The 25489-nt window shown below is 40.3% G+C and overlaps 1 protein-coding gene and 1 long non-coding RNA gene across 3 annotated transcripts in view; one reads left to right on the top strand and one right to left on the bottom strand.

Annotated features, from left to right (window-relative positions):
• Positions 1 to 25093, top strand: part of pank1a (pantothenate kinase 1a) — a 37133-nt gene extending 12040 nt beyond the window's left edge. For both annotated transcript variants that reach the window (XM_022189644.2, XM_022189645.2), the window contains exons 2-8: positions 4244 to 4390; positions 4622 to 4827; positions 5407 to 5660; positions 9935 to 10111; positions 12438 to 12561; positions 18969 to 19094; positions 20230 to 25093. In XM_022189644.2, the coding sequence (XP_022045336.1) occupies positions 4244 to 4390; positions 4622 to 4827; positions 5407 to 5660; positions 9935 to 10111; positions 12438 to 12561; positions 18969 to 19094; positions 20230 to 20289 (1094 nt within the window). In that variant the 3' untranslated portion in view covers positions 20290 to 25093. The remainder of the gene's footprint in view (positions 1 to 4243; positions 4391 to 4621; positions 4828 to 5406; positions 5661 to 9934; positions 10112 to 12437; positions 12562 to 18968; positions 19095 to 20229) is intronic.
• LOC127537494 (uncharacterized) lies at positions 12571 to 14139 on the bottom strand. Its single transcript, XR_007947166.1, has 3 exons — positions 13946 to 14139; positions 13370 to 13561; positions 12571 to 12793 (listed from the first exon to the last, which is right to left on the bottom strand). It is a non-coding gene; the product is annotated as an uncharacterized LOC127537494 (long non-coding RNA).
• Positions 25094 to 25489: the final 396 nt, after the last annotated feature.

Raw genomic sequence — 25489 nt, 5'->3', positions numbered from 1 at the left:
CTGGCAGGCTTTAAATGTGACGTTATGAGTAAAAAGTTTTAGCCAGATGGGCCGTTTTTCTGTAGGTTCTTTCTCTGTGAAGGACTGAGGTCTGCAGTGTTTTCGCCTCGTCTTCACGCACTAAATACACAGATTCAACACATTCTCCTGCTGAATGCCGCTGCTTTTCCACAACAACACGTTTAAGTGAACACGTGTCGTCCTGAGCAGCCACACACTGTTGTCGTTGTTCCACTCTATGGACGCATTGATCGGACAAAACGCCGCTCCCTGTGCCGATTGTCTCGTGCTGAGCCTCTCTCACCTCTGCAAATGTAAAACATTAATGTTTCAGAGACGACGGGAACGCTGTGACGCCCTTGGCAGCTTGGCTTGTGTCACCATGACTTGTTGTCACGCCGTCTTTCGCTGCGTTCAATCAGAATTTTGGCATTAGTTGTACTGCCAAAGCAAACAGAAGTGGATCAGTGCAGGCGGCTTCTAAAAATAGCAGTACGGGCACATCAGGACGGTATCAGTTATGTGGTGTTACTCTCTAAGGTTTTGTGTTTTTCTGTTGGAGACACTTTTATAGCAAAAACCTGTTGCTTTGCAGGAGTGATACACCACATCAGTTTCTGACTTTTGTACAATCAGTGTAGTCCCACAGTTAGTCTACATCAGGACTGCCCAACATGAGGCCCGTGGTCCAAAAGTGGTCCTCCAGAGGGTCCAATCCGGCCCTCAAAGTGTAAAAATTACAGAGAAGACATTAACTGCAGATTGTAAATTAGTAAAACTATAAATTTAAAATCATTTCTAGAACATGACAAGTTGTTTGGATCAGAAAGTAAAATACTAGATTGTTCTTTTGTCATTTTGTTTCTCGCTTTTGTCATTTTTTGTCCCATTTTTGTCGTTTGTCCATTATTTTTGTTGCTTTGTAACTTTTTGGTTGAATATTTTGTCATTTTTTTTTGTTTTTTTCGTGTCATTTGTCAAATTTTTTGTCACTTTGTGTCTCATTTTTGTAAGATTTTGTCTTTTTTTGTTGTTTTTTGTCTGACTTTCGTTGGTTGTTTCATTTTTTTGTCATTTTGTGTTTTGCTTTATTCGTCGTTTTGTCTGCCGTTTTCGTCATTTTGTGTTTTTTTTGTCTCTTTTTTGTCATTTATCAATTTTTTTGTTGCTTTGTGACATTTCTGTCTAATTTTTTGTCTCTTTATTGTTTTGTTTCATGTCGTTGGTCTCATTTTTTGTCGTTTTGTGTCTCATTTTTGCAGTACTTTGTCTTGTTTTTTTGTCCTTTATTTTGTCTGACTTGTGTTGTTTTGAGCATAAAGTAAAAACTGGAGATCAGATTGGGCTGAATGTGGCCCCTGAACCAAAATGAGTCTACATCAACAAAAAAATAATGATAACAGCGCCCAGCACACTGTGATCACTCTGAAATCAGTTTGTCTTATTTACTGGTAAACTAAGTCACTCAGATGGAACCAGTTTCTTATGACTATATTATAATAATAATAATCACTTTATTTGTGCATCATCTTTTGAAATGCTTTACAATTAGAAGACATTTAACGAGAACAAATTAAACAGATAAGATCACAGTCATGCAAGATAGCAGCTTTTTTGTATTCTTTCAAACAAGGCACATTCAAGGCAGCATATTATTAGCAGTGCAACTAACAGATTTTATCAATTAATCTGAGGATTTGATTCCTAATTAGCTTAGACCAGCAGCCCCAAACTGAAAATGTCATAAAACTAAGAAAACAACAGATCATTACATAATAAATATGTAGGTTTTGCTTTAGAAAGTGCTAAAATAGTTGTGAAAAATGTGTAAATATGTTGCTGTTTAAGCTCTAATTCTGCTTCTATATCCATCCATCCATTCTCTATACACCACTTTATCCTCACTAGGGTCATGGGGGGTGCTGGAGTCTATCCCAGCTGACTCGGTGAAGGCAGGGGACACCCTGGACAGGTCACCAGTCTGTCACAGGGCTACATATACAGACACACAATCACACTCACATTCACACCTACGGACAATTTAGAGTAACCAATTAACCTCAGCATGTTTTTGGACTGTGGGAGGAAGCCGGAGTACCCGGAGAAAACCCACGCATGCACAGGGAGAACATGCAAACTCCATGCAGAAAGATCCCAGGCCGGGATTTGAACCAGGGATCTTCTTGCTGCAAGGTGAAAGTGCTAACCACGAGACCACTGTGCAGCCTCTTCTATATCCAATCGAAGTGATTAAATCAAGTGTACCTGTGAGCTGAATATAGCTGCTGCTTTGTGGTCCATTTAAAACATCCTGTACTATCAGATCACGTCCATCAGTGCCGGCAAGTCTTGATTTAATTTAATTAAACTGATGAAGAGACAAGAGACGAGCAAAAGACGGGAAGAGGCGTGGCAGAGGATGAGGGTGAAGGAAAATAGGAAACGAGAAAAGAACATGTAGTGAAAAAGGAGAGATGCTGATGCAGAGAGAAGGTGAAGGAAAGATGGATGGCGTGTAAAAGACCGTTACCGAGGCCAAGAGACGGAGGGGAGAAGCTAAGCGAAAGAGAAAATCGGAGGCTGAAGAGTCTGCGAGAGACAGAGATGATGGAGGGGGGATATCTGTTTCCATGGCAACCCTGGCTCTCGTCGAGCCGTGGTGGCGTTTTATTATTTATTTATTTATCATCCAGCCAGTTGTGCTGGAAGATTTTTCTTTTTCTTATCCAGGTCCAGAGCTACACATAGTTTCAGTATCGCTTCATTTGTTATTTAATTCCCCTGTGGATAGGTTGGGTTTTTTTTAACGTTAAATGTCAGAACATGGTGAAAAGCAGCCTTTTTAATTACCCTACTCAAAGGAGACATGCTCAGACTTCTTGTTTTATTAAACTCTTCATCAAAACCTGAAAGATTTTCATCCTTTTTTAACCCTCGTGTCGTCCTGCAGGTCAAATTGACCCGTTTTAAAGTTTGAAATTGTGGAAAATAAATATATTTTTATTATTTATTTTATTTTATTTTGGGACTCTTCTATGATTCACATTTTAAAAATCTTTTCTCATCTTATAATGACTCTTTATGCAGCCTCTCAGTTCATGGTCTGTCTGTAATCAGCATTTTGCCTCTTTAATCCTCCTGTTGCCCTCATTTATGGGCACCAAAAATATTGTTTTCTGGGCTGAAAAAAAAAATACAAAAAAATCACCAAAAAATTCCCAAATTTTCAGAAAATGTACTAAATATTCAGGAAGAAAATTCCAGTAATTCATTAAAAGTTTCCCATAAAAGATTTATTTTCAAAAAATCCCCAAATTTGGCAAGAAAATTCTTGTAAATAATTTCAAAAAATGAGTAAAAATCTTTCAAAAAATGAGTAAAAATATCTAAAGTGACTACATATATATCAGTAAAACTTCTAATATTATCTAATATATAACAAAATTTCCTGGATTTTGGTGGATTTTTTTGTGAATGTTATAAAGAAACATTTTTAACATTTATTTTTTTCCACCAAAAAATCTTACAAGATTTCCCAAAAATATTGAAAATGTGGACATATATATATATATATATATCAGTAAAACTTCTATTATTTTCTTTAAGAATAGTCACAAATAATCAACCGAAATCCAGTTAAATTTTCTGGATTTTGGTTGATTTTTTTTTGTGTGAATGTTCTAAAGAAACATTTTTAACATTTATTTTTTTCCACCGAAAAATCTTAAACAATTTAACGAAAATGCGGACATCAGAAGTTTCACTGTGAAAATATAATTTTTTCCCCACTTTTTCAAACTTTAAACTGGTTCAGTTTTGACCTGCAGGACGACAGGAGGGTTAAAGTCCACTTTTCCCTGATTGGCTGACTTCTGGAAGCCTGTGCTGAGAGCTTGTGAGCTGTTCTGCCTGCATTCGTGGGCGTGCTACACTTTTTCTAAATGATCGCACAAAGAAAGACGCGTTGATTAAAAATCTGGTATTCACACGTATTGTTTTTACTCACATCAAATATTTGAAACTTTGTAAATGTTAGCTATTTGTTAATTAGAATTTCCATTTAATGATGCAGAACATTAGTCACTCTGCCAGAGGTCATTTCAAGGTTCACAACATTTATTTTGTTTGTTTCCAATATTTTATATAGCATGTATTTTCGTGGACCAAAGTCATTTTGATTTGTAATTATTCCTTATGTTTGAATAAGTAAATAAATGATTTGCTTTTTTCCTTTCCTCTCCAGCCTTCCCCTGGTTTGGCATGGACATCGGTGGGACCTTGGTGAAGTTGGTGTACTTTGAGCCGGTCGATATAACCGCAGAGGAAGAACAGGAAGAAGTGGAAAACCTCAAGTCCATCCGCCGCTACCTCACCTCTAACGTGGCCTATGGTACGTCTGTCAGGACAGAACAGTCACGGGTGTATGTAGCTGCATCTGTTAGCACACGTGTGAACACCTGACGGGGAAAGTCGTGTTAGAGATCCTTGAAGATGTGTTCTTCAGGGTTTTCTACTTGACTTCAAGTTCAGTGTTTTATTAGAAACCAGATCATTCAACTCTGATGTTCTGAAGCTTCAGGTCATATAAGGTGTATTGTTAAACGGTTCGTCCATCGTTCAGGTAAGACGGGCGTCCGTGACGTCCACCTGGAGCTGAGGAATCTGACCATGTGTGGCAGGACGGGAAACCTGCACTTCATTCGCTTCCCGACGCAGGCGATGCCACGGTTCATTCAGATGGGACGAGACAAGAACTTCTCCAGCCTGCACACGACGCTCTGCGCCACTGGAGGCGGAGCGTACAAGTTCGAGAACGACTTCAGAACGGTGAGTGTACGACGTGAAAACATGTCTGGTTACTAAAAAGTGAGAACTTTTGTCTGTGGACATTTGGATCCCGACGAAACAAACAGAACACGCAGTCCCAGCTCCTGAAACAGGGAAAAATGATGCTTTTTATTGTCCAGACAAGATAAGACTATTATTAGATTATTTTAACTACATCCTGAACCCACCTCAGTTATATTTGCAGTTTACAGAATAACGTTTGTCTTCAGCTGTCAGACATAATTTGAGCAGGCATTCTCCTAACCTGGATTTGAAACTGTGTCTACATTTCTTTCTGTACTTTCTGGCTTCTTCTAAATCCTAAGTATCTTCTAAATCCATTGGGTGTTTTGCCGTCTCAGCGGCTGTTTCCTGAGTTCATTGACCCTGTCTGCAGTGCAGCAGGATCGATGAACTCTCCCTGGACGCTGCAGCACAAACTCAACCACAAGTCATAAACTGCTTTCATAAAACTGGCCATGAATGTGACAGTCTTTGACGTTAAATCATCTCGTGCAGTTTAAACCCTTCTTTTGGCAGCTAAACTAGCGCGTTCTCCAACTGTTAAACCTTCTGCAGATGGCCGACCTGGAGCTGCTGAAGCTGGACGAGCTGGACTGCCTGATCCGCGGCCTGCTCTTCGTCGATCGGATGGGCTTCAACGGACACCCGGAGTGCTACTACTTCCAGAATCCGTCGGACACCCAGAGCTGCGTGAAGAAGCCCTGCACTCTGGACAACCCCTTCCCCATGCTGCTCGTGAACATCGGCTCCGGCGTCTCCATTCTGGCCGTGTACTCGGAGAACAACTACAAACGGGTGACTGGGACCAGGTGAGCAGGATTAGCACCTGTTTGTACACATGCACGACATTTAGCAGCAGAATCACAAGGATCAGGAGTAAAATGAGGAAATACTAATAATAACTTTATTTTTATTGCAGCTTTTAAATACAGAGTTTACAAAGTGCTTTACAGACAGGGCTAAGAGGTAAGAAATGTACTCATAAAGAACATAGAAGCAGACAAAAAGTAGCATTTATTGACAGAAATATTAATCAAACAGAGGCTGTTGTGACTCAGCTCAGCTTAGCAGCAGATCATTCGGTTACAAGGATCAGGAAAAAGTGAATGAAAACAAGGACTTAAAACCCGTTAAGCTTCAGTGTTTCGCCCGCGGGACGCTTTGAGATCTGCATAAGCATTTCCTTAAACGTCTGAAGCTGCAAACGCCATTATACAAACATTATACGCCGATGGAAAGCTTAGATTCTCATGAATCCGCCGGTATAAACCACTTTCAGATGCGATTACCACAGCGGGTGAGAAAAACACATTTGTCCGACAAACGATGAATATTCATCCATCCGTTCTCTATATGCGGCTTCAACGTACACAGTGTGACTCACATTTCCGGGTTCATTATTACACACTGATGAAAATATTCCACAAAAAACGGCCATAATCCAACCTTTTACATCCAGACGATACAAGCCAGTAAACTATTTTGTCCAAAACATGTCCTGAAGTCGTATAAAATCCACGAATCGGTTGTTTTCAAGGAAATGCACCTCGCGATGCGCGTCCAATATTCCCTGTATTTCTCGTCATATTTTTATTTACAAATAAAATATTAGCGATTTTTTTGTACTGAAAACGGCTGGAATTGACTGAAGCTTATAGGGCTACTGAACACTGCAGTGGTTTGATTTCTGCACACTTTTACAGCATTTACTGACTTCTTTTAGGAAGCGTAGTGTCTCACTGCAGCCTGTGTGAGAATTAAAAGAGCAGTTGTGAAAATATCTGACTACAAGTTCAATGATGAGTGAAACCTGAGCATTTTACGCAGATCAAAAGGTGGAAAAAAATGAATCAAATAGCCGTTTTTATGACTAACTTATGTGTGAATATTTGACAAGGAGAATGAGGCCAGCCATGCTTAATAAAAGGGTTTCTAGTGTTTGGTTCTTTGTTTTAAATAGAAATCAGATCATTCAACTCTCAAGTTTTGAAGCCTCAGGAAACAACAGAAAGTTCTTTTTTGGTCAAAGAAGTGCACAGAATCTCATGTAAAATAGATCATTTAGTCACAAAAAACGGTTAGTCAGAGAGCGAATGAAAACAAAGACACTAATAAAGAGTGTACAAAGTTGATTTATACACAGCTTTGTCACATTTTTTTACATTTTTGGAAGCATAGTTTCTCAGTGCAGCAGAAATACTTTCATGACGAGCATGAAAATTAAATTAGAGCAGTTTTAAAATATCTGACCAAAAGCTTGATGATGTAGTGCTTCTACTGCCATGTTAAAGGCAGCAAATGACGTGTGAAACTTAAGCAGCATTTATGAACAAAACCGTGAAACAAACAGAGGTCGTTATGACTCGGCTGAATCACAGCCAGGATCAAAAATGAGCAACGGTAAGTCAGAGAGCGAATAAAACAAGGTGAAAAGTGTAACAGGTGGATTTAAATGCTGCTTTTTCCCCCAAACGTAGCCCAAATCCTCGTCTAACAGAATCCACATGAGCATGAAGAGTTAGAAATGTCAGTTTCACGTTGTTTGATCAAATGTGCTTCCAGTGACATGTACAAGAAGATCAGGAGGCAGAAAAAAGGAGTATTTATTTTAGAATGTATGAGTCAGAGGTTTTTGTGGCTGGCTGGGGAAATGAATGGAACAAGTGGCTGTACCAGAGTTAAAGATGTTTTAATATGCAGCGGTTTTTGAGGAACAGGACTCAAACAGATGATAAATCCGAATAAGAAGAGGACGTCTAAATAAGAGGTAGATCTGCAGTGAAGCCACAGTTTGTAACATCAGCCTGCCTCCAGTGTCTTAGACTTCAGCACAGAGCGACAACAACGACAATCACAGCGTTCTGACCCAGAAACAAACAGAAAACACACAAACAGGAGGCGAGCTGCTCACTGTAAAGCTCAGACTGACGGTTCGGCTGAGCTTTTAAGCCGGTGCAGCGATGACGGGAGCAGATTGATTGGGCCGTGGTACCGGTACCGGCAGCATGGAGGGGAAGCAGCCAGAACAACAGGAGCCAGTAATCCGGCACAGGGGATCACACACATTAATTTGCATTCTGAACCAGGACAAGGTTAATCACAGCAGAAAGGCAAAGGGAGCAGCCCGGGGCCATAACAGAGGTAAAAATGTGGACTCTGCTGCTGTTCTTTAACCCCATGTCTGGCCTTTTACCCTTTAAACCGACGTTCCAAACATTCAGAGAACAATCAGTGACGCAATCAAACAGAACCTTCTGCTAATGCACCCTGAGTTTGTTATAATCACTGATTAAAGGCATTAGAGGAGTTTTAATTTCCTACGACTTTGAACGTAGCATGCGCACATACAACCTCTCCCTCACCCCCCTCTAACCTCCCCCCTCTTAACATTTACGAAGAAACGCCCCCCTCCAGAAACTTGTGTAGGACTCGTGAAGTTGTCTTTTACGGCTGGGTCCCCCTGGATCTTTATCTGCCATTATGTAAAAAAAGATGAGCAAAACAAGTCTCCAGCTAACTACGAAGCTATACCAAAGCAACACATACAGAAAACACGTAAGTCCAAGGCGTACGTAATCTACGTAACTAGGCCTGAGCCGGAAGATTTTTGATTGACAGGAAAGGGAGCAAACCAAACGCCTCGGTCCGAGCGCATTGATTGGCTGATGTTTTTCAGGTCCTGACATGTCCACAGTTATTTTTTTTAATTTTTTATTCTTTTAGAGACCATACATACAAGTCCACTAAAGGTCAGTATATTCATTTTATGTGAATCAGACAAATGAAGCAAAAAAAAAACCATCCTCCATAATGCCTTTAATCTGAGCTAAACCCAGCGACAGTCAACCTTTTGCTGTTCCCAGTTCTTCAGGAAGATAAGCAGCGTTTCTACAGACATGGTTTTGAAGAATGTTGTCATTTTTTAGCCCAAGTGAGACAAAAACGGTACAAAGATTAGAGACGTCTGCGGCGCTAAAGTTTGCCCGGAGCCTTAAATCAAAGCGTGGTGAAGCTGAAGCCGTGTTGAACGAGTGAATGTGTGCAAAAGGTGAAGGTGGATAAAAACCTTGTATCGCTTCTGTAGATCTGTCCGATAAGCAGCTGTTTGAATTCCAGCAATAGCATCTATTATCACCTTGTGTACCTTTTAAACTTGCGTAATACGAGAACAAGACGTGATTAGATAGAGAACAAAGACACACAGTGGGACAATAAAGTCCCTCCCAGATGAAATGAGAGACCGTAGATGTGTGAAAAGTTATTTTATTCACCATTTAATCTATAGATTAACTCTAAAATCACCTATTACGCCGACTGAGCCAACTGGTTTTGTGATTATTTGCTCTGTAAATGAAAAGCTGTGCCTTGTTTCAATGACATCAGAGTCTTTTTGTACTTTAAACTAGATTTGCAAGAAGCATTTGAAGTTTTAGACCATCAGGGTGGATGATTATACATTAAATCTATGCATTTACTTGTTGTTTCTGTACATTTAATTTAAAATAATATGTATATGTCTCTTTTTTGTTTTCAGTTTTTATCGTTTCAGCTATTAGGAGGGTTGCCAAAAAAAACCCTGATATTTTCACGTCTCAAACTCCTTCAGAGGATTTTTTAAATTGTTAAAATTAGGTACAGTTTGGGGTAAGTGCTGGTGTTTAGGGCTTTACTGTGGGAACGGGTTTGTCTGAAAGGCTTTTATTTCAAACTGTAGAGGAAGAAATGAGCAAACTAAACCTAAAAGTTGTGGGCATCGGTAGCGTCGTTGTTAGATTAATACTGATCAGATTGTATGTTTTAAACACGCTGTTTATCATCCACTAACCAGATGTTTACTTTCTAGTCTGTTTACATCACGTTTTAGAGTTGAGGCCAACAAATGCGACGTTTACTCGGTTTATAAAGCCGATAAAATGAAGGAATTAAGTCTGACTCAGAGGTTAAAGGTCAGATAAACAGAATTCATGTGACTCTGGAATGAGAAGGAAACCTCTTTCCTGTGCCGCCTTTTTTATCTTACGCTCCTTTAACTGTTCCTCATCTTTTTTCATTGCGTTTGCTCTGCTTTCTCTGTTGTTTTCAGTCTTGGAGGTGGAACATTCCTGGGCCTCTGCTGTCTGCTGACGGGCTGCGAGACGTTCGAGGAGGCGCTGGAAATGGCCAGCAAGGGCGACTCTACAAACGTGGACAAGCTGGTGAAAGACATCTACGGAGGAGACTACGAGCGCTTCGGACTGCAAGGCTCCGCCGTGGCATCCAGGCGAGTCCTGATCGACTTCTCCAGAACACTTAAAAACCACCCATTTACCGCATTATTCACTGCCTCACTGATGTTCTACTTTTATATTCAATAGTAATAATTTTATGTGGATAAAAATGGCTTTAATTGACTCTCAAAAGGAATTCAAATCGACACAAAAAGAGAAACACAAATAAATACAAAGAGACCAAACGTGACCACACAGAGATTCAAAATGACCACGAGACATCAGAGACGCAAAATAAACACAAATAGGCAGAAACTGTCCCAAAGGAACCGCAAAATGATGCAAAATGACAACAAGGAGACCTAAATTCACCAAAAAAAAAATACGACAGACTTAGTTAAAGAGACACAATGCAGCTGAAACGAGACATAAAAAGACAAGAAAGGGACACAAAGAGATGTAAAATAGCTACAGTTACAAATAGACTCAAAATGATTTCAGAGATACAGAAAGACGACCAAAGTGAGATAAAATGACAGCAGAGTGACACAAAATGACTTTAAGGGGGGAGTACACCTTATATCCCTCAAAAAATCTAAAAAAAAAGTTAAGTGTTTAAACTATTCATTAGGTATCAAAGAAATGTTTATTTAGTGACATTCAGCAGCTTGGTGAGTACTTGTGCATGGGTCACAATCTTTATCTGCCATTTTCTCAAAATCTGTATTTTTTGGGACCGGCGTTACATAAAACCTAAAAACTTTCAAACTATTTGAGCAATCATGCTGATTTTTTCACAGATTGTTCTTAAGACAGCACTTCTTAAAATAACGGATGCTTTTTTAAATACTTTATAATCTGACCCCTTAAGACCATTTTCATTCTGGGGTAAAGAGTTATTTATATTGAAATGGTTGCCGTGGCAATAAGAAAAAGAGTTACCCCCAAAGCACCCGTTATTTGTTCTACAGTAGGTTACTCTATCAAATGGTGTAATAGTCATTAACCCAAAATGTATGGACTCTGAGCAGATAGCATCTAAACATGGGTCACCGGGAAATGTGTACTGGCATGTTTAGGACAAGATTTTGTCCCCAGGGATCACTGCATGTAACTTCTAACTGTTAAAATGGTAATTAGACACTCATAAGCTTTAAAATGAAGTATAGCATGTTAAACTGGGTCATATCAAACATTGTTAAGAGCCTATACAATATAATGGCTTTGCGAACCTGTGAAATAAGGTGTACTCCCCCCTTAACCCTGTGAATGCTGAGTGCATCCATCACCATAAATACAAAGGTTGTGATCACACATCTAAGCACACAGGCCTGCAGTATGGAGCCCTGAGGTGGGAGCTCTTTGTGAACCTTTAAGGTCTATGAAGCAATACAATGCAAATCCTTTCTAAAGACAGTCTTCTTATTGCTGGAACCTTCTGTGTTGTTCTTTTCAGTAATAAAACCTCCTCAGTTTGTCACAACCTGACTCAAGGCTGAACGAAGGAGGAGTTCTGACTAAAAATAAGTGAAATTATAGAACTTTTAAGGGAATTAACCTTAAATCATAGCACCACCTTATGTTGTATATGTGACTCCACCCTGTAGGCTCATGGAGGCCTCCCTCTTTATCATGGAGGTCTTGCATAATAAGAAAGTTACACCACAGCCCATTTTTCAAACCAGATAGCAGCACCGTCCTATCGTTTTTTCCTACACCTCTGTAGTCGATGCCATTCGCTTTGTGCATGCACTTCTACTGTATTTATACTTTAAAGACTTCCTGTTAGCTGTGTTTTGTATTTTTCTGTACTGGAGCAGAGTCTTATCAATGTTAGCTTATTAGAACTTCTCTGTCAGCCCTCAAATTATCTTCTGACATTTAACTAATTTTATAATACAGATAAGATCAGCTTGCAACTTGCTGAAGTCACTGAAAGTTTTGCTTCTTTTGTTCGCATTAATTAATGAATTGGTGAGAGCATGAATTGTCCAGAATGAGTTGACGGGGTTTTAATAGAAACTACAAAAAACAAACAGCAGCAATCAGTGAATGAAATACCAGCGGATTGTAGTAAATATTAGATAACACAAACACTGGCTGGCTAATCTGGTTTTAACGTGTATACAGTAAACCTGCAGCTCCGGGTTCAAGGGTTGATCCATAAAGTGAAGGAAGAAACGCGTTTTATTGCAGCCATCGGGTTATGATCAGAGTTCCCTGTTATGGTGTCACTCGGTGTCAAACAGAAGGTTGTTGTGAAATTCACAGAGCAGCGTGTCGTCCTTCTGTGGTCTTTGTTTGGTTTAAAAGTCAGTCTGACCAGTGTTTGTGTTTACACCGTTTTTTAGATGTCGTGTATTCTTTTTTGTTTTGCAGTTTTGGACACATGATGAGCAAAGAGAAGAGAGACAGCATCAGTAAAGAAGACCTAGCCAGAGCCACGCTGGTCACCATCACCAACAACATAGGATCCATAGCTCGCATGTGTGCCGTCAACGAGGTACAAACACACGTCCTACCGACCATAACATCCTGTAGACCTTACAGAATACAAACACACGTCCTACCGACCATAACAGCCTGTATGCCTCACAGAATACAAACACACGTCCTACCGACCATAACAGCCTGTAGACCTTACAGAATACAAACACACGTCCTACCGACCATAACATCCTGTAGACCTTACAGAATACAAACACACGTCCTACCGACCATAACATCCTGTAGACCTTGCAGAATACAAACACACGTCCTACCGACCATAACATCCTGTAGACCTTACAGAATACAAACACGCGTCCTACCGACCATAACATCCTGTAGACTTTACAGAATACAAACACACGTCCTACCGACCATAACAGCCTGTAGACCTTACAGAATACAAACACACGTCCTACCGACCATAACAGCCTGTAGACCTTACAGAATACAAACACACGTCCTACCGACCATAACAGCCTGTAGACCTTACAGAATACAAACACACGACCTACCGACCATAACATCCTGTAGACCTTACAGAATACAAACACGCGTCCTACCGACCATAACAGCCTGTAGACCTTACAGAATACAAACACGCGTCCTACCGACCATAACAGCCTGTAGACCTGACAGAATACAAACACTCGTCCTACCGACCATAACATCCTGTAGACCTTACAGAATACAAACACGCGTCCTACCGACCATAACAGCCTGTAGACCTTACAGAATACAAACACGCGTCCTACCGACCATAACAGCCTGTAGACCTTACAGAATACAAACACGCGTCCTACCGACCATAACAGCCTGTAGACCTTACAGAATACAAACACACGTCCTACCGACCATAACATCCTGTAGACCTTACAGAATACAAACACGCGTCCTACCGACCATAACAGCCTGTATGCCTCACAGAATACAAACACGCGTCCTACCGACCATAACAGCCTGTAGACCTTACAGAATACAAACACGCGTCCTACCGACCATAACATCCTGTAGACCTTACAGAATACAAACACACGTCCTACCGACCATAACAGCCTGTAGACCTTACAGAATACAAACACGCGTCCGATCGACCATAACAGCCTGTAGACCTTACAGAATCCAATCACGCGTCCTACCGACCATAACAGCCTGTAGACCTTACAGAATACAAACACGCGTCCTACCGACCATAACATCCTGTAGACCTCACAGAATACAAACACACGTCCTACCGACCATAACAGCCTGTAGACTTTACAGAATACAAACACGTGTCCTACCGACCATAACAGCCTGTAGACCTTACAGAATACAAACACGCGTCCTACCGACCATAACAGCCTGTAGACTTTACAGAATACAAACACGCGTCCTACTGACCATAACAGCCTGTAGACCTTACAGAATACAAACACGCGTCCTACCGACCATAACAGCCTGTAGACCTTACAGAATACAAACACACGTCCTACCGACCATAACAGCCTGTAGACCTTACAGAATACAAACACACGACCTACCGACCATAACAGCCTGTAGACCTTACAGAATACAAACACGCGTCCTACCGACCATAACAGCCTGTACACACGTGGACAAAATTGTTGGTACCCCTCAGTTAAAGAAAGAAAAACCCACAATTCTCACTGAAATCACTTGAAACTCACAAAAGTAACAATAAATAAAAATTTATTGAAAATTAAATAATCAAAAACAGCCATTACTTTTGAATTGTTGATTAACATAATTATTTAAAAAAACAAACTAATGAAACAGGCCTGGACAAAAATGATGGTACCTCTATAAAAGATTGAAAACTATTTGACCAGAGTGACATGATTAACTCAGGTGCGTCATTTAATTGACATCACAGGTGTTTCCAAACTCATAATCAGTCAGTCTGCCTATTTAAAGGGAGACAAGTAGTCACCCTGCTGTTTGGTGAAAAGGTGTGTACCACACTGAACATGGACAACAGAAAGCGAAGGAGAGAATTGTCCCAGGACATCCGAAAAAAAATGATAGACAAACATCTTAAAGGTAAAGGCTATAAGACCATCTCTAAACAGCTTGAAGTTCCTGTGACAACAGTGGCTCATATTATTCAGAAGTTCAAGACCCACGGGACAGTAGCCAACCTCCCTGGACGTGGCCGCAAGAGGAAAATTGATGACAAATTGAAGAGACGGATCGTTGGAATTGTATCCAAAGAGCCCAGAGCAACCTCCAAAGAAATTAAAGGTGAACTCCAAGGCCAAGGTACATCAGTGTCAGATCGCACCATTCGTCGTTGTTTGAGCCAAAGTGGACTTCATGGGAGACGACCAAGGAGGACACCACTGCTGAAAAAAACTCATAAAAAAGCCAGACTGGAATTTGCAAAAATGCATGTTGACAAGCCACAAAGCTTCTGGGAGAATGTCCTTTGGACAGATGAGACCAAACTGGAGCTTTTTGGTAAGGCACATCAACTCTATGTTCATAGACTCAAAAACCAAGCATACGAAGAAAAGAACACTGTCCCTACGGTGAAACATGGAGGAGGCTCAGTAATGTTTTGGGGCTGCTTTGCTGCATCTGGCACAGGGTGTCTTGAAAGTGTGCAAGGTACGATGAAATCTGAAGACTATCAAGGCATTCTGGAGAGAAATGTGCTGCCTAGTGTCAGAAAGCTTGGTCTCAGTCACAGGTCATGGGTCTTCCAACAGGACAACCATCCAAAACACACAGCCAAAAACACCCAAGAATGGCTGAGAGAAAAGCGTTGGACTATTCTAAAGTGGCCTTCTATGAGCCCAGATCTGAATCCCATTGAACATATGTGGAAGGAGCTGAAACATGCCATTTGGAGAAGACACCCATCAAACCTGAGACAACTGGAGCTGTTTGCTCATGAGGAGTGGGCCAAAATACCTGTTGACAGCTGCAGAACGCTCATTGACAAATACAGAAATCGTTTAATTGCAGTGATTGCCTCAAAAAGTTGTGCAACAAAATATTAAGTTATGGGTACCATCATTTTTGTCCAGCCCTATTTCATTAGTTTGTTTTTTTAAATAATTATGTTAATCAACAATTCAAAAGTGATGGCTGATTTTGATTATTTAATTTTCAATAAATTTTTATTTATTGTTACTTTTGTGAGTTTCAAGTGATTTCAGTGAGAATTGTGGGTTTTTCCTTCTTTAACTGAGGGGTACCAACAATTTTGTCCACGTGTGTAGACCTTACAGAATACAAACACGCGTCCTACCGACCATAACAGCCTGTAGACCTTACAGAATACAAACACACGACCTACCGACCATAACAGCCTGTAGACCTTACAGAATACAAACACGCGTCCTACCGACCATAACAGCCTGTAGACCTTACAGAATACAAACACACGACCTACCGACCATAATAGCCTGTAGACCTTACAGAATACAAACACGCGTCCTACCGACCATAACAGCCTGTAGACCTTACAGAATACAAACACGCGTCCTACCGACCATAACATCCTGTAGACCTTACAGAATACAAACACGCGTCCTACCGACCATAACATCCTGTAGACCTTACAGAATACAAACACGCGTCCTACCGACCATAACATCCTGTAGACCTTACAGAATACAAACACGCGTCCTACCGACCATAACATCCTGTAGACCTTACAGAATACAAACACACGACCTACCGACCATAACAGCCTGTATGCCTCACAGAATACAAACACACGTCCTACCGACCATAACAGCCTGTAGACCTTACAGAATACAAACACACGTCCTACCGACCATAACAGCCTGTAGACCTTACAGAATACAAACACGCGTCCTACCGACCATAACATCCTGTAGACCTTACAGAATACAAACACGCGTCCTACCGACCATAACATCCTGTAGACCTTACAGAATACAAACACGCGTCCTACCGACCATAACAGCCTGTTATGGTCGGTAGGACCATAACAGGCTTCCCCAAAAAATTCTGAAAAATATCTAAAGTGATAACATTTATTTCAGTAAAACTCCTGATATTTTCGTTAAGAACATTCACATAAAAATCAACCAAAATCCAGTGACAGTAGCTGGATTTTGATTGATCTTTTGTGAATGATCTGGATAAACATTTTGATTTTAACATTTCCTTTTTTCTACCAAAAAATATTCAAAGATTTCCTGAAAATGTTGAAAATGTGGACATCAGATGTTTCACTGTGAAAATATTTATTTTTTCCACATTTTTAAACTTGAATTTGACCCACAGGACGACATGAGGGTTAAAAACACACACTGACCAGGGTTTAGCTCGTCAGCATGTCGTTAATCCACACACACCTCAACTAGTCGCCACTTTTCATGACTGACAACGGAATGTTTGATTACTACACAGCAACACACACATTTTGGCCTTCTATCACTGGTTAACCACAGTAATGACATGCAAGAATAGTTTTTTTTTTTTACGGTTTTAGGAAGCTAAAATCTTCTCTCAGGTGATGTTTTTTATGTTTGTGGCTTCCTTTATGCTTTAAATTACACTGATCACAGATTGGCACCATATAATTAAAAAAAAACAACCCAAACAGTTCATGAGTGTCTGTAAAAAGCACCACGTTCACATTTCCTGGAGTCTTTCTGTGTGCTGTGAGCTTCTTTACAGTGTTGCCTTGTGGCATGGCGATCAAGCAGCATTGTACAGGGCTATCACTGCACACAGAGCTGCAGCGGCGCACGACTTATCCGTTATATCAACAGATTAGCGTACGGTTTGAGTCTGAACAGTACAGCACACCCTCGTCTTTACCCTATAAGATGAAGTTAGCCGCTCTCTTGTGTTTATTGCAGTGTTTTGGTGCTTTTTGTATGACTAAAATGAATCAGTGTGAGGTTTATTGGAGCTCATTTTAACAGCGGTGTAACTACGGTAACCGTTTATCAGCTCTGCAGCTCCACCGTGTGGTCTGGATGGTTGTTGCACTTTTTTCACCAAACAAGGTTCTGACCTGAAGCCCTGTTTATTTTGTGTTTTTATTTACGAACGTGCTCGAGGACAGATTAAAGCGTTTCCTAGAAAGTTTAATGAAGTTCAGGTTGTGGTTTTACAGTTCATAGAAAGAGGAAAGAGCTCCAACATTTGGTACATTAAAGCAATTTTAAATCCTTCACATTTTTTCTTTTATTTTTTATGCTGTTGTTTGTGAACCAGTTAATGCCTTTAGAGGATTAATGCCTTCATCTGTTAGTGGAGAGGAATAGGAGGACAGAAATGTTGAAGGACATGCAGTGAAGCTCCCCAGTGACTTTCAGTTCATCATTCAGCTCCAGGTCATTTTCACATTTTAAAGAGCCCATATTCTGCACATTTACAGGTTTATCATTTTATTTGGCATTTACTGGGATATGTTTACATGCTTTAATGTTCAAAAAACATATTATTTTATCACATACATACAGTACATTAAGTCTTTTCATCTTGTCTGAAATGCTTCTTTTTTGCTCCCGTCTCTTTAACCCTGGTGTCGTCCTGCAGGTCAAAGTGATCCGCTTTAAAGTTTGAAAATGTGGAGAAAAAATATATTTTCACAGTGAAACTTCTGATGTCCACATTTCAACATTTTTGGAAAATCTTTGAACATTTTTTGATGGAAAAAAGGAACGTTAAAAATGTTTCTTGAGCATTTAAAGAGCCCAGGTGGTCTTTTTCTTTACATTTACTGTGTTGCATAACAGCTTCTTGTACAAATCAGAGATCTGCAAACTTACAAAGCCCAAAGTCCAAAGCAAAGGGAGTTATTCTCTCCTATTTCAGCCCGTATTCTATCTGCCCAACACGTCTCGTTTCAAGTCCAAGCTTGTTTCTGTTACTTATTTACATCAGCAGGTCACAAACGTCTGCCTGCCTCCTTAAAGTCTGCCATTATTCCTTCACTTTTCTGCAGACACTCATCGACATGAGGTCACTGAGCAGAATGCAGGTTTCTTCATTTTAGCTGACTGATCATATCAGGAGCTGTGTATTAACCCTCCTGTTCTCCTCATTTACATGCAACAAAAAATACTGTTTCCTTGTCTGAAAAAAAATTAAAAATTTAGCAAAAGAATCCCCCAAATTTCTGAAAATTTGCAAAACCTTCAGAAAGAAAATTCCAATAATTTATTAAAAGTTTCCCTTAAAAGTTTAATTTAAAAAATGCCTTAAATTTGGCCAGAAAATTCTTGTAAATATTTTCAAAAATGAGTGATTACTTATATATCAGTAAAACTTCTCATATTTTCTTTAAGAATATTCACAAAAAAATCAACCAAAATCCAGTGAAATTTGCTGGATTTTGGTTGATTTTTATGTGAACCTTTCTGTTATTGGTTATCAGACACATAGTGGAGTTTGATTTCTCTGAATTTTTGTGTGTTTTCTTCACATCAGAAAATCGAGCGCGTGGTGTTCGTTGGGAACTTCCTTCGTATCAACACCGTGTCCACAAAGCTGCTAGCCTACGCCATGGACTTCTGGTCCAAAGGACAACTAAGAGCCCTGTTTCTGGAACATGAGGTGAGCACACGACCAATGAACTGTAGATTTAAGTCAGACAGGAAATAAAATCATGAGAATTTAAAGGAGACCAACCTCAGGGTCCCTACATAACATAAAAAACACGTAGTTTACCTCCAGAAACACAGAGAACAGTTTGTCTCCGTTATAAACAGTCCTACGCTGGAAAAATGCCCCTCTAAAACAAGAAAAAAAAACTTATTTCAAGGAACTTTTACCTTGAAATAAGTGAAAAAAATCTGCCAATAGAGCAAGTGAAAATGGCTCGTAAGATTTCTTGAAATAAGATATATGTAGAATATTGAGATCTTAAAATTAGCTGGAAAACTTATTTTAAGCTCTATTTTACCAGGATTGTCAAGCTGAGGCGTCTTAACCCTCCTGTTGTCCTCATTTATGGCACCAAAAAATATTGTTGCCTTGTCTGAAAAAAATCCAAAAATTCAGCAAAAAATTCCCCAAATGTCTGAAAATTAGCAAAATTCAGGAAGAAAATTCCTTAAAAGTTTCCCTGAAAAGTTTTATTTATAAAAAGAAAAAAATCTATTTAAAAAAGCCTAAAAATTGGTGTAAATATTTTCAATAAATGAGTAAAAATCTTCTGAAAAAAAATCCTAAAAATACCTAAAAAAAAAAATACCTATATGATTCCATATATATCAGTAAAAGTTCCAATGTTTTCTTTAAGAACTTTCAGGGAAAAAAATGACATTTTTCTGAATGCTCTTAAAGAAAGTTTTTTTTTTTTTTAAACAATTCTTTTTTTCCACCAAAAACTTCCCAAAAAAATGTTGAAAATGTGGAAGCTTTCACTGTGAAAATATTTATGTTTTTTCCACATTTTCAAACTTTAAAACGGGTCAGTTTGACCGGCAGGACGACACGAGGGTTAAAACAAGATAATTTTAAGATTGTTTGACTTAAGAAGATATTTAAGATGTGTTGTCTTAAAACAAGTCCCTCCATCTGCTGAGATGTCTGTTGTTCAGTGAATTTATCTTAAATCAAGTGGGAGGAGACATTGTGACTAAAAATAAGACAAACAGACTCGGTCAGATTTGGAGTTTTTCCCGTGTACGTCACTTCCACCCCCTGCTGTGTGAAAAGTGTTCCTGTGCTCTTTGTCCTGCTCCAGGGTTACTTCGGAGCCGTCGGAGCGCTGATGGAGCTGCTCAAGACAACAGAGGACCCGTGAAGGGGAATCCCGTCACGACATCATCGACTGTCGACAGGACGATGTCACCAGAACGCCGCGATGTCATCGACTCCCAACGCCGCGACGTCGTCCTCTTTGTACGCTGCTGAAAGGTCCCCCCTCACAGAGGCCGCTAAAGGAACACTAAGAGACGCAGAAACTGAGAAAAGCCATTTTAATGATTTAACTCTTGTACATAATGATGACCTCTAACATCCAGAGCCCCTATCAGAGAGGTGTAATATCGTAATCTTTAATTTATAGTTTCCTGTAATCAGGTGTGTTGATTCCTGTGTCAGGAAGCACAGAGACACAGCGTCTCTTTGTGTGTTTTTGTTCCTGTGTTTGTGTGATAGCTACTGTAGCATTACGTCCTGAGGACTGCAGCGCGCCGGGCCTCTCTCTGTGCAGCACTTCTTCTCTACTGACGTGACATCTGCTCAGAAACACTCTAGAACGAGTCGTTTTCTCCACCAGCGGCTCAGAGGAGGTTCACTTTGTGTTTCCTGTTTGTTGCACAAGTGGCCCGTCTCGCTGCGGCGCTCTGAGGAGTGCACTGAAGCCAAATCCTGTTGAGATTCATACGCCTCCTCCTCCTCCTCCTCCTTCAGATGGGGAGCAGGAAACAGCTCTATCATTCTGCCTGTCGCTCTGCAGCTCATGGCCTTTTGCTTTTCTTTTGTCTCCTCCTCGTTAGCGACGCTAGCAGCACCGTATGCCGTCACGCGTCCACAGCCGGCTGAGTTTCGATCACGGGACCAAGACGTCGTCTTCCAGCAGACTGGAACGATCAGAGCTGCTGTCCAGTCTGGCTCAGCTGTTTGTGATGTGAAGTATTCTCTGATATCTGCTTTCCTCCAGTCCTTCCTCGTCTGTCAGCGTCTAACTGACGGGATGAGGCGCTGGTTTCTTACCCTGCTGCCTTGTTTGGATGCTGCGGTTTGATTTAATGAGGTGTTCAGGCTGAGCTGAGGTTAAATTTGCTCGTTGGAGCCCTCAGATGGGGACATACGGGGACCAAGATCATTTTGCCCACAGTAACCCCTTCCTGTACGTCAAACGCTCTGAATGCTCGTTTGTTAGCAGCAGAATCGGTTCAGCTGCTGCTTTTATCGCTCTGATGGGCAGATACTTTGATGATTGTCCTCTAAGTTTTATCCTCCTCCATCTGCCAGTTTTAGAAGTAAATTCTGTACTTGCAGGACGACGTTCTAGTCATCGTCCAACGTTCTTTTGCTACAGATTACTGTTCAGATCCTCTAAATTAAACGAGGAGCAGAAGCTTCAGATTGAGGCTCGTTTACAGAATTGGTGTTCGGCATTAGAAACATTAATCGGAGAAGCATGCAGCACCCTGGCAGAGATTTGAGCCAAATTCTTCCCAGATTTGGATGTGCTGCTGTGGATCATTTAAATGAATCTCACCTCCTCTGCACTGACTTCAGGAAGTTAGAATTTTACGTTTCATGCTGGCCTCGCCCTGTAGGAAACGTTCACTGTGCACGGCAGCGTCATAGAGGCTCCATCACCAGTAAATGATTGGATTATTAGACTGTAGCTGTTCCTGATCATCGTAGTGATGCCCCCCCGTCCTCCTCCTCTTCCTCTACTTTACCTTCACAGCCTTTCATCTCTTTCTGTTGTCAAAGCAGCTGGACGGTTCAGTGCTTTATGGATTTAAACGTCTGTCTTCATGCCTTTACTCTCCAGCAGAGGAACTGTGCTCTTTCTCCACGTTCACAATTATGACTCTTTCACCGACAGCTTCACCTACAAATAAACTAAAACCCTAATCAGCTGGTATACTGTTAGCAAAGCAGGGATTCTGAGGGATTCCTGTTCTCTGCGCTTCACCCTTTATCATTACTTTGGTCCTAGTAGCATGTTTGCTGCGCTGTTTTTGTTACGGTTGATTTGTTTGTTTAGAGGCCATTAGCTTGTTTTGAGCCACAGCAGCTTGTAAAGCACCAAGTTTTTAGCGGTTTTTACTGTAAAACTGAAAACACATCTGAGTTTGTAGCTCAGCTTGCTGTCAGGCACATTTTAGTGGACCTTCTGTGGCTCGTAAAGTTAATTTTTCAGGCTTCATTAACCACGTTAGCTTCAGTAATCCAAACCCCATCACTGTTTCTCAGTCGTCTCCTCTGGAAACAGTGACTCGATCGTGTTTTCTGTCCTGCTGCGTCTGTTTTTTCTCTGTTTTCTTTGTATTTGCCTTGTTCCAGCTCATGTTTGGAGGATAGCTGTGCCCTCAGCCCGTCCTGCTGATGGTCGTCTTGTGCCACCTCTAACCTCCTTTAAATCTCACAAACCTCCAATCAGTTGCCTTTTTACTGCGTCTGCCTGCTTCCACCACGTCTGTGCCCTTCCTGTGCCTGTTCAGCTTCACCTGTGTGTTCATTGTTGTTGTTTCACTCTTTTTGTTTGTTCCCTTTGTGTTTTTGATGTCGTAACAGATTCAGACACATTTCCAGTCTCGCTCATCTCCTGCTACTTCCACGTTCATCTTAGTGCAACAACCTGAGCTTCTCCCAGTAATCTGGTGCTTTTAACAGCTAATTTGAGATTTTTGGACGGCTGTAGAACCAATTTAAAACCAATTTAAGATTAACTTTTTTCAAAACGGTTTCCTTTTTGTTTCATATCCTGCCATTTTTTTGTGGCCAGTAACAACCAACAATGTGAGTTCATGTGTTTTTCTGTGTGATGTTGCTTTTTATTGTCTGTGGTTGGCACAACAGAACCAGTGTGACTGTAAACCTGTTATGATGCTCCGTGAGGCTGCAGAAATCTTCTCAAACACTTTACTGTCCTGTTTTATCTCAGCATGCACTCATAAACAGCGGCGGTTTGATCTTTCTAATCGAATGAGGCCTCGTGTGACGTCCGATGCAGAATCTAGATGATAAATTGTTCGTTTTAAGGTGTACCTGTATGCGTTTAAAGTGATCTAACCCTGTTTAAGGCAGGAATTACTGGACCTAACTGTTGTACTAATGTTCTGCTGCAGCGTCAGTGTTTTAGGCTGCAGCGCTCATGAAACCCGTCATTTAAAGAAGGATTCTGCTGCTGAAATGTGATGCAGGAGTTCAGTCCTGTCCGTAAATGAGCGTTTAACCCTCCTGTTGTCTTCATTTATGAACACCAAAAAATATTGTTTCCCCGTCTGAAAAAAATTCCCCAAATTTCTGAAAATTTGCAAAATTCTTCTTCAGGAAGAAAATTCCAAAAATTCCTTAAATGTTTCTCTTAAAATTTTTATTTAAAAAAAAAAATCCCCCAAAATTTGGCAAGAAAATTCTTGTGAATATTTTTTAAACGAGTAAAAATCTTCAGAAAAAAAATCCTAAAAATTTATGAAGGGATTACATTTTTATCAGTAAAGCTTCTCATATTTTCTTTAAGAACATTCATTTAAAAAAAAATCATTCGCTGAATTATGGTTGATTTTTTTATTTTATGAATGTTCTTAAAAAACATTTTTAAAATTTCTTTTTTGTCACCAAAAAATGTTCAAAGATCTCCCAGAAATGTGAAATTGTGGACATCAGAAGTTTCACTGTGAAGATATTTTTTTTCTCCACATTTTCCAACTTTAAAATGAAGGACAGGAGGGTTAAGCAGCGTTTCTTTCTGTGCAAATGTTGTGAAATCTGCCCACCGAGCTATGCAGTAACTCATCCCTCGCTCTTTCAGCGTCTCTTCTGCTCCAGAACCCCTGCTAGTTTTCCTCCTTCTGATGAATCCTGTTTGAATCTTGAAGGAGAGAGTTTCTCCTCCTGAACTTTCTGTCCTGCTGATGTACATCTTGACACTATTTAAGGTGGATGCTGCTCCTAACAGGATGTTTGATCATGCAGCAGAACAAGCGGCTTTTGTCGTCACATTCAGGCCACTTCTCTGTGAGGAATCCTGCTGCAGCTCTGAAGGTTTCCCACAGCTTGCTTCTGAGTCGCTGTGGCGTTACGTTCCTCTACTTATCGCGGTCAAACCTCCTGCTATGTGAACAAATCCAACCTTTTAAACTATCTTCTGGAATGCTTGACTGGCAGGACAGAGCTTTTTCTCCCTTGTGAATTTGATTGTACAGAGATTTTGTAAATAATAATAATATTAATAATAATAATATGATATATTCTACACCAGCAATCTGTCTGTTGATGAAGCGGTTTTAACTGTTCAGAGCCACGCTTCCCAAACATGACTCGGCATTTCACGTCCAATCCAGACAGAAGACGAGACGAACGCTGATTGATCACCTTTATTGACAGTCAGAGCTGATGAGCTGATATTTTAGGATCTACTTGTGTTCTATGATCGGGATGTTCCTCATTAGGATTAGAAAGCTTTTTAGATGTCTTTCTGTGATTATCTGGCATCGTGTGTTCAGATCTCTAATTGGATGTGTCTGTTTATTTTAGATGTATTACCACTTTAATGTCATTTTCACAGCTCCATTCAGCTTAGATTCCCAATCAACCACGCTAAATATGTCATAGATGGCTCTGAATGGTGATTGACAAACATCAGCTGAATCAGTTTTTCCTCCGAGTCGCTCAGATGTTTCCTGTCTGCTGGATTTGGGTGCCGGTCTGTGATCTGGGAGGTTTTTGAGAAACCAAGTGCTGGTTGTTGGTGTTGGTTCAGCTGCTGCTGCTTTTAACTCCGGTTTGAGAAGAGAAAGGGTTAAAAAGAAAAAAATAACAGTGATAAAAAGTGAGGCTCCCTGCCTTGTGCAATGTGTATGTACTGAAGTGAAGAGATTTTTTTTTCTAAAAAGGAATTAAACTAAAACTGGATGAGGTTTCTGTTGTCGGTGTTCCTTTTTACACCTGCATGAAGAAAGAAATGACAAGAAAGAAAGAATAAGATGGAAAAAAACAGATTGCATGTCAGACAATAAGAGGGTAAAAGTCAAAAGCAACCGTAGTCCTAATTACAATTAAAGTCCATGTATTAATAGGAAAATGTACTTAACATTATATTAACAGTAATGACATAATAACATCTTATTGTTGTAACTGAAGTGGGAGCAAAACGAGTAGTTGATATACAGCAGAGATATCAAACTGATCTTAGTCCAGGTTCATCAGCTGGTTGTGTGGATGGTTGGAGAGATCCATCCATCCATCCATCCATCCATCCATCCATCCATCCATCCTCTATACACCGCTTTATCCTCACTAGGGTCATGGGGGGT

The sequence above is a fragment of the Acanthochromis polyacanthus genome, chromosome 15 (genome assembly GCF_021347895.1).
Source record: "Acanthochromis polyacanthus isolate Apoly-LR-REF ecotype Palm Island chromosome 15, KAUST_Apoly_ChrSc, whole genome shotgun sequence".
Taxonomy (NCBI): Eukaryota; Metazoa; Chordata; class Actinopteri; family Pomacentridae; genus Acanthochromis; species Acanthochromis polyacanthus.
This window is presented reverse-complemented; position numbering and strand designations above follow the sequence as displayed.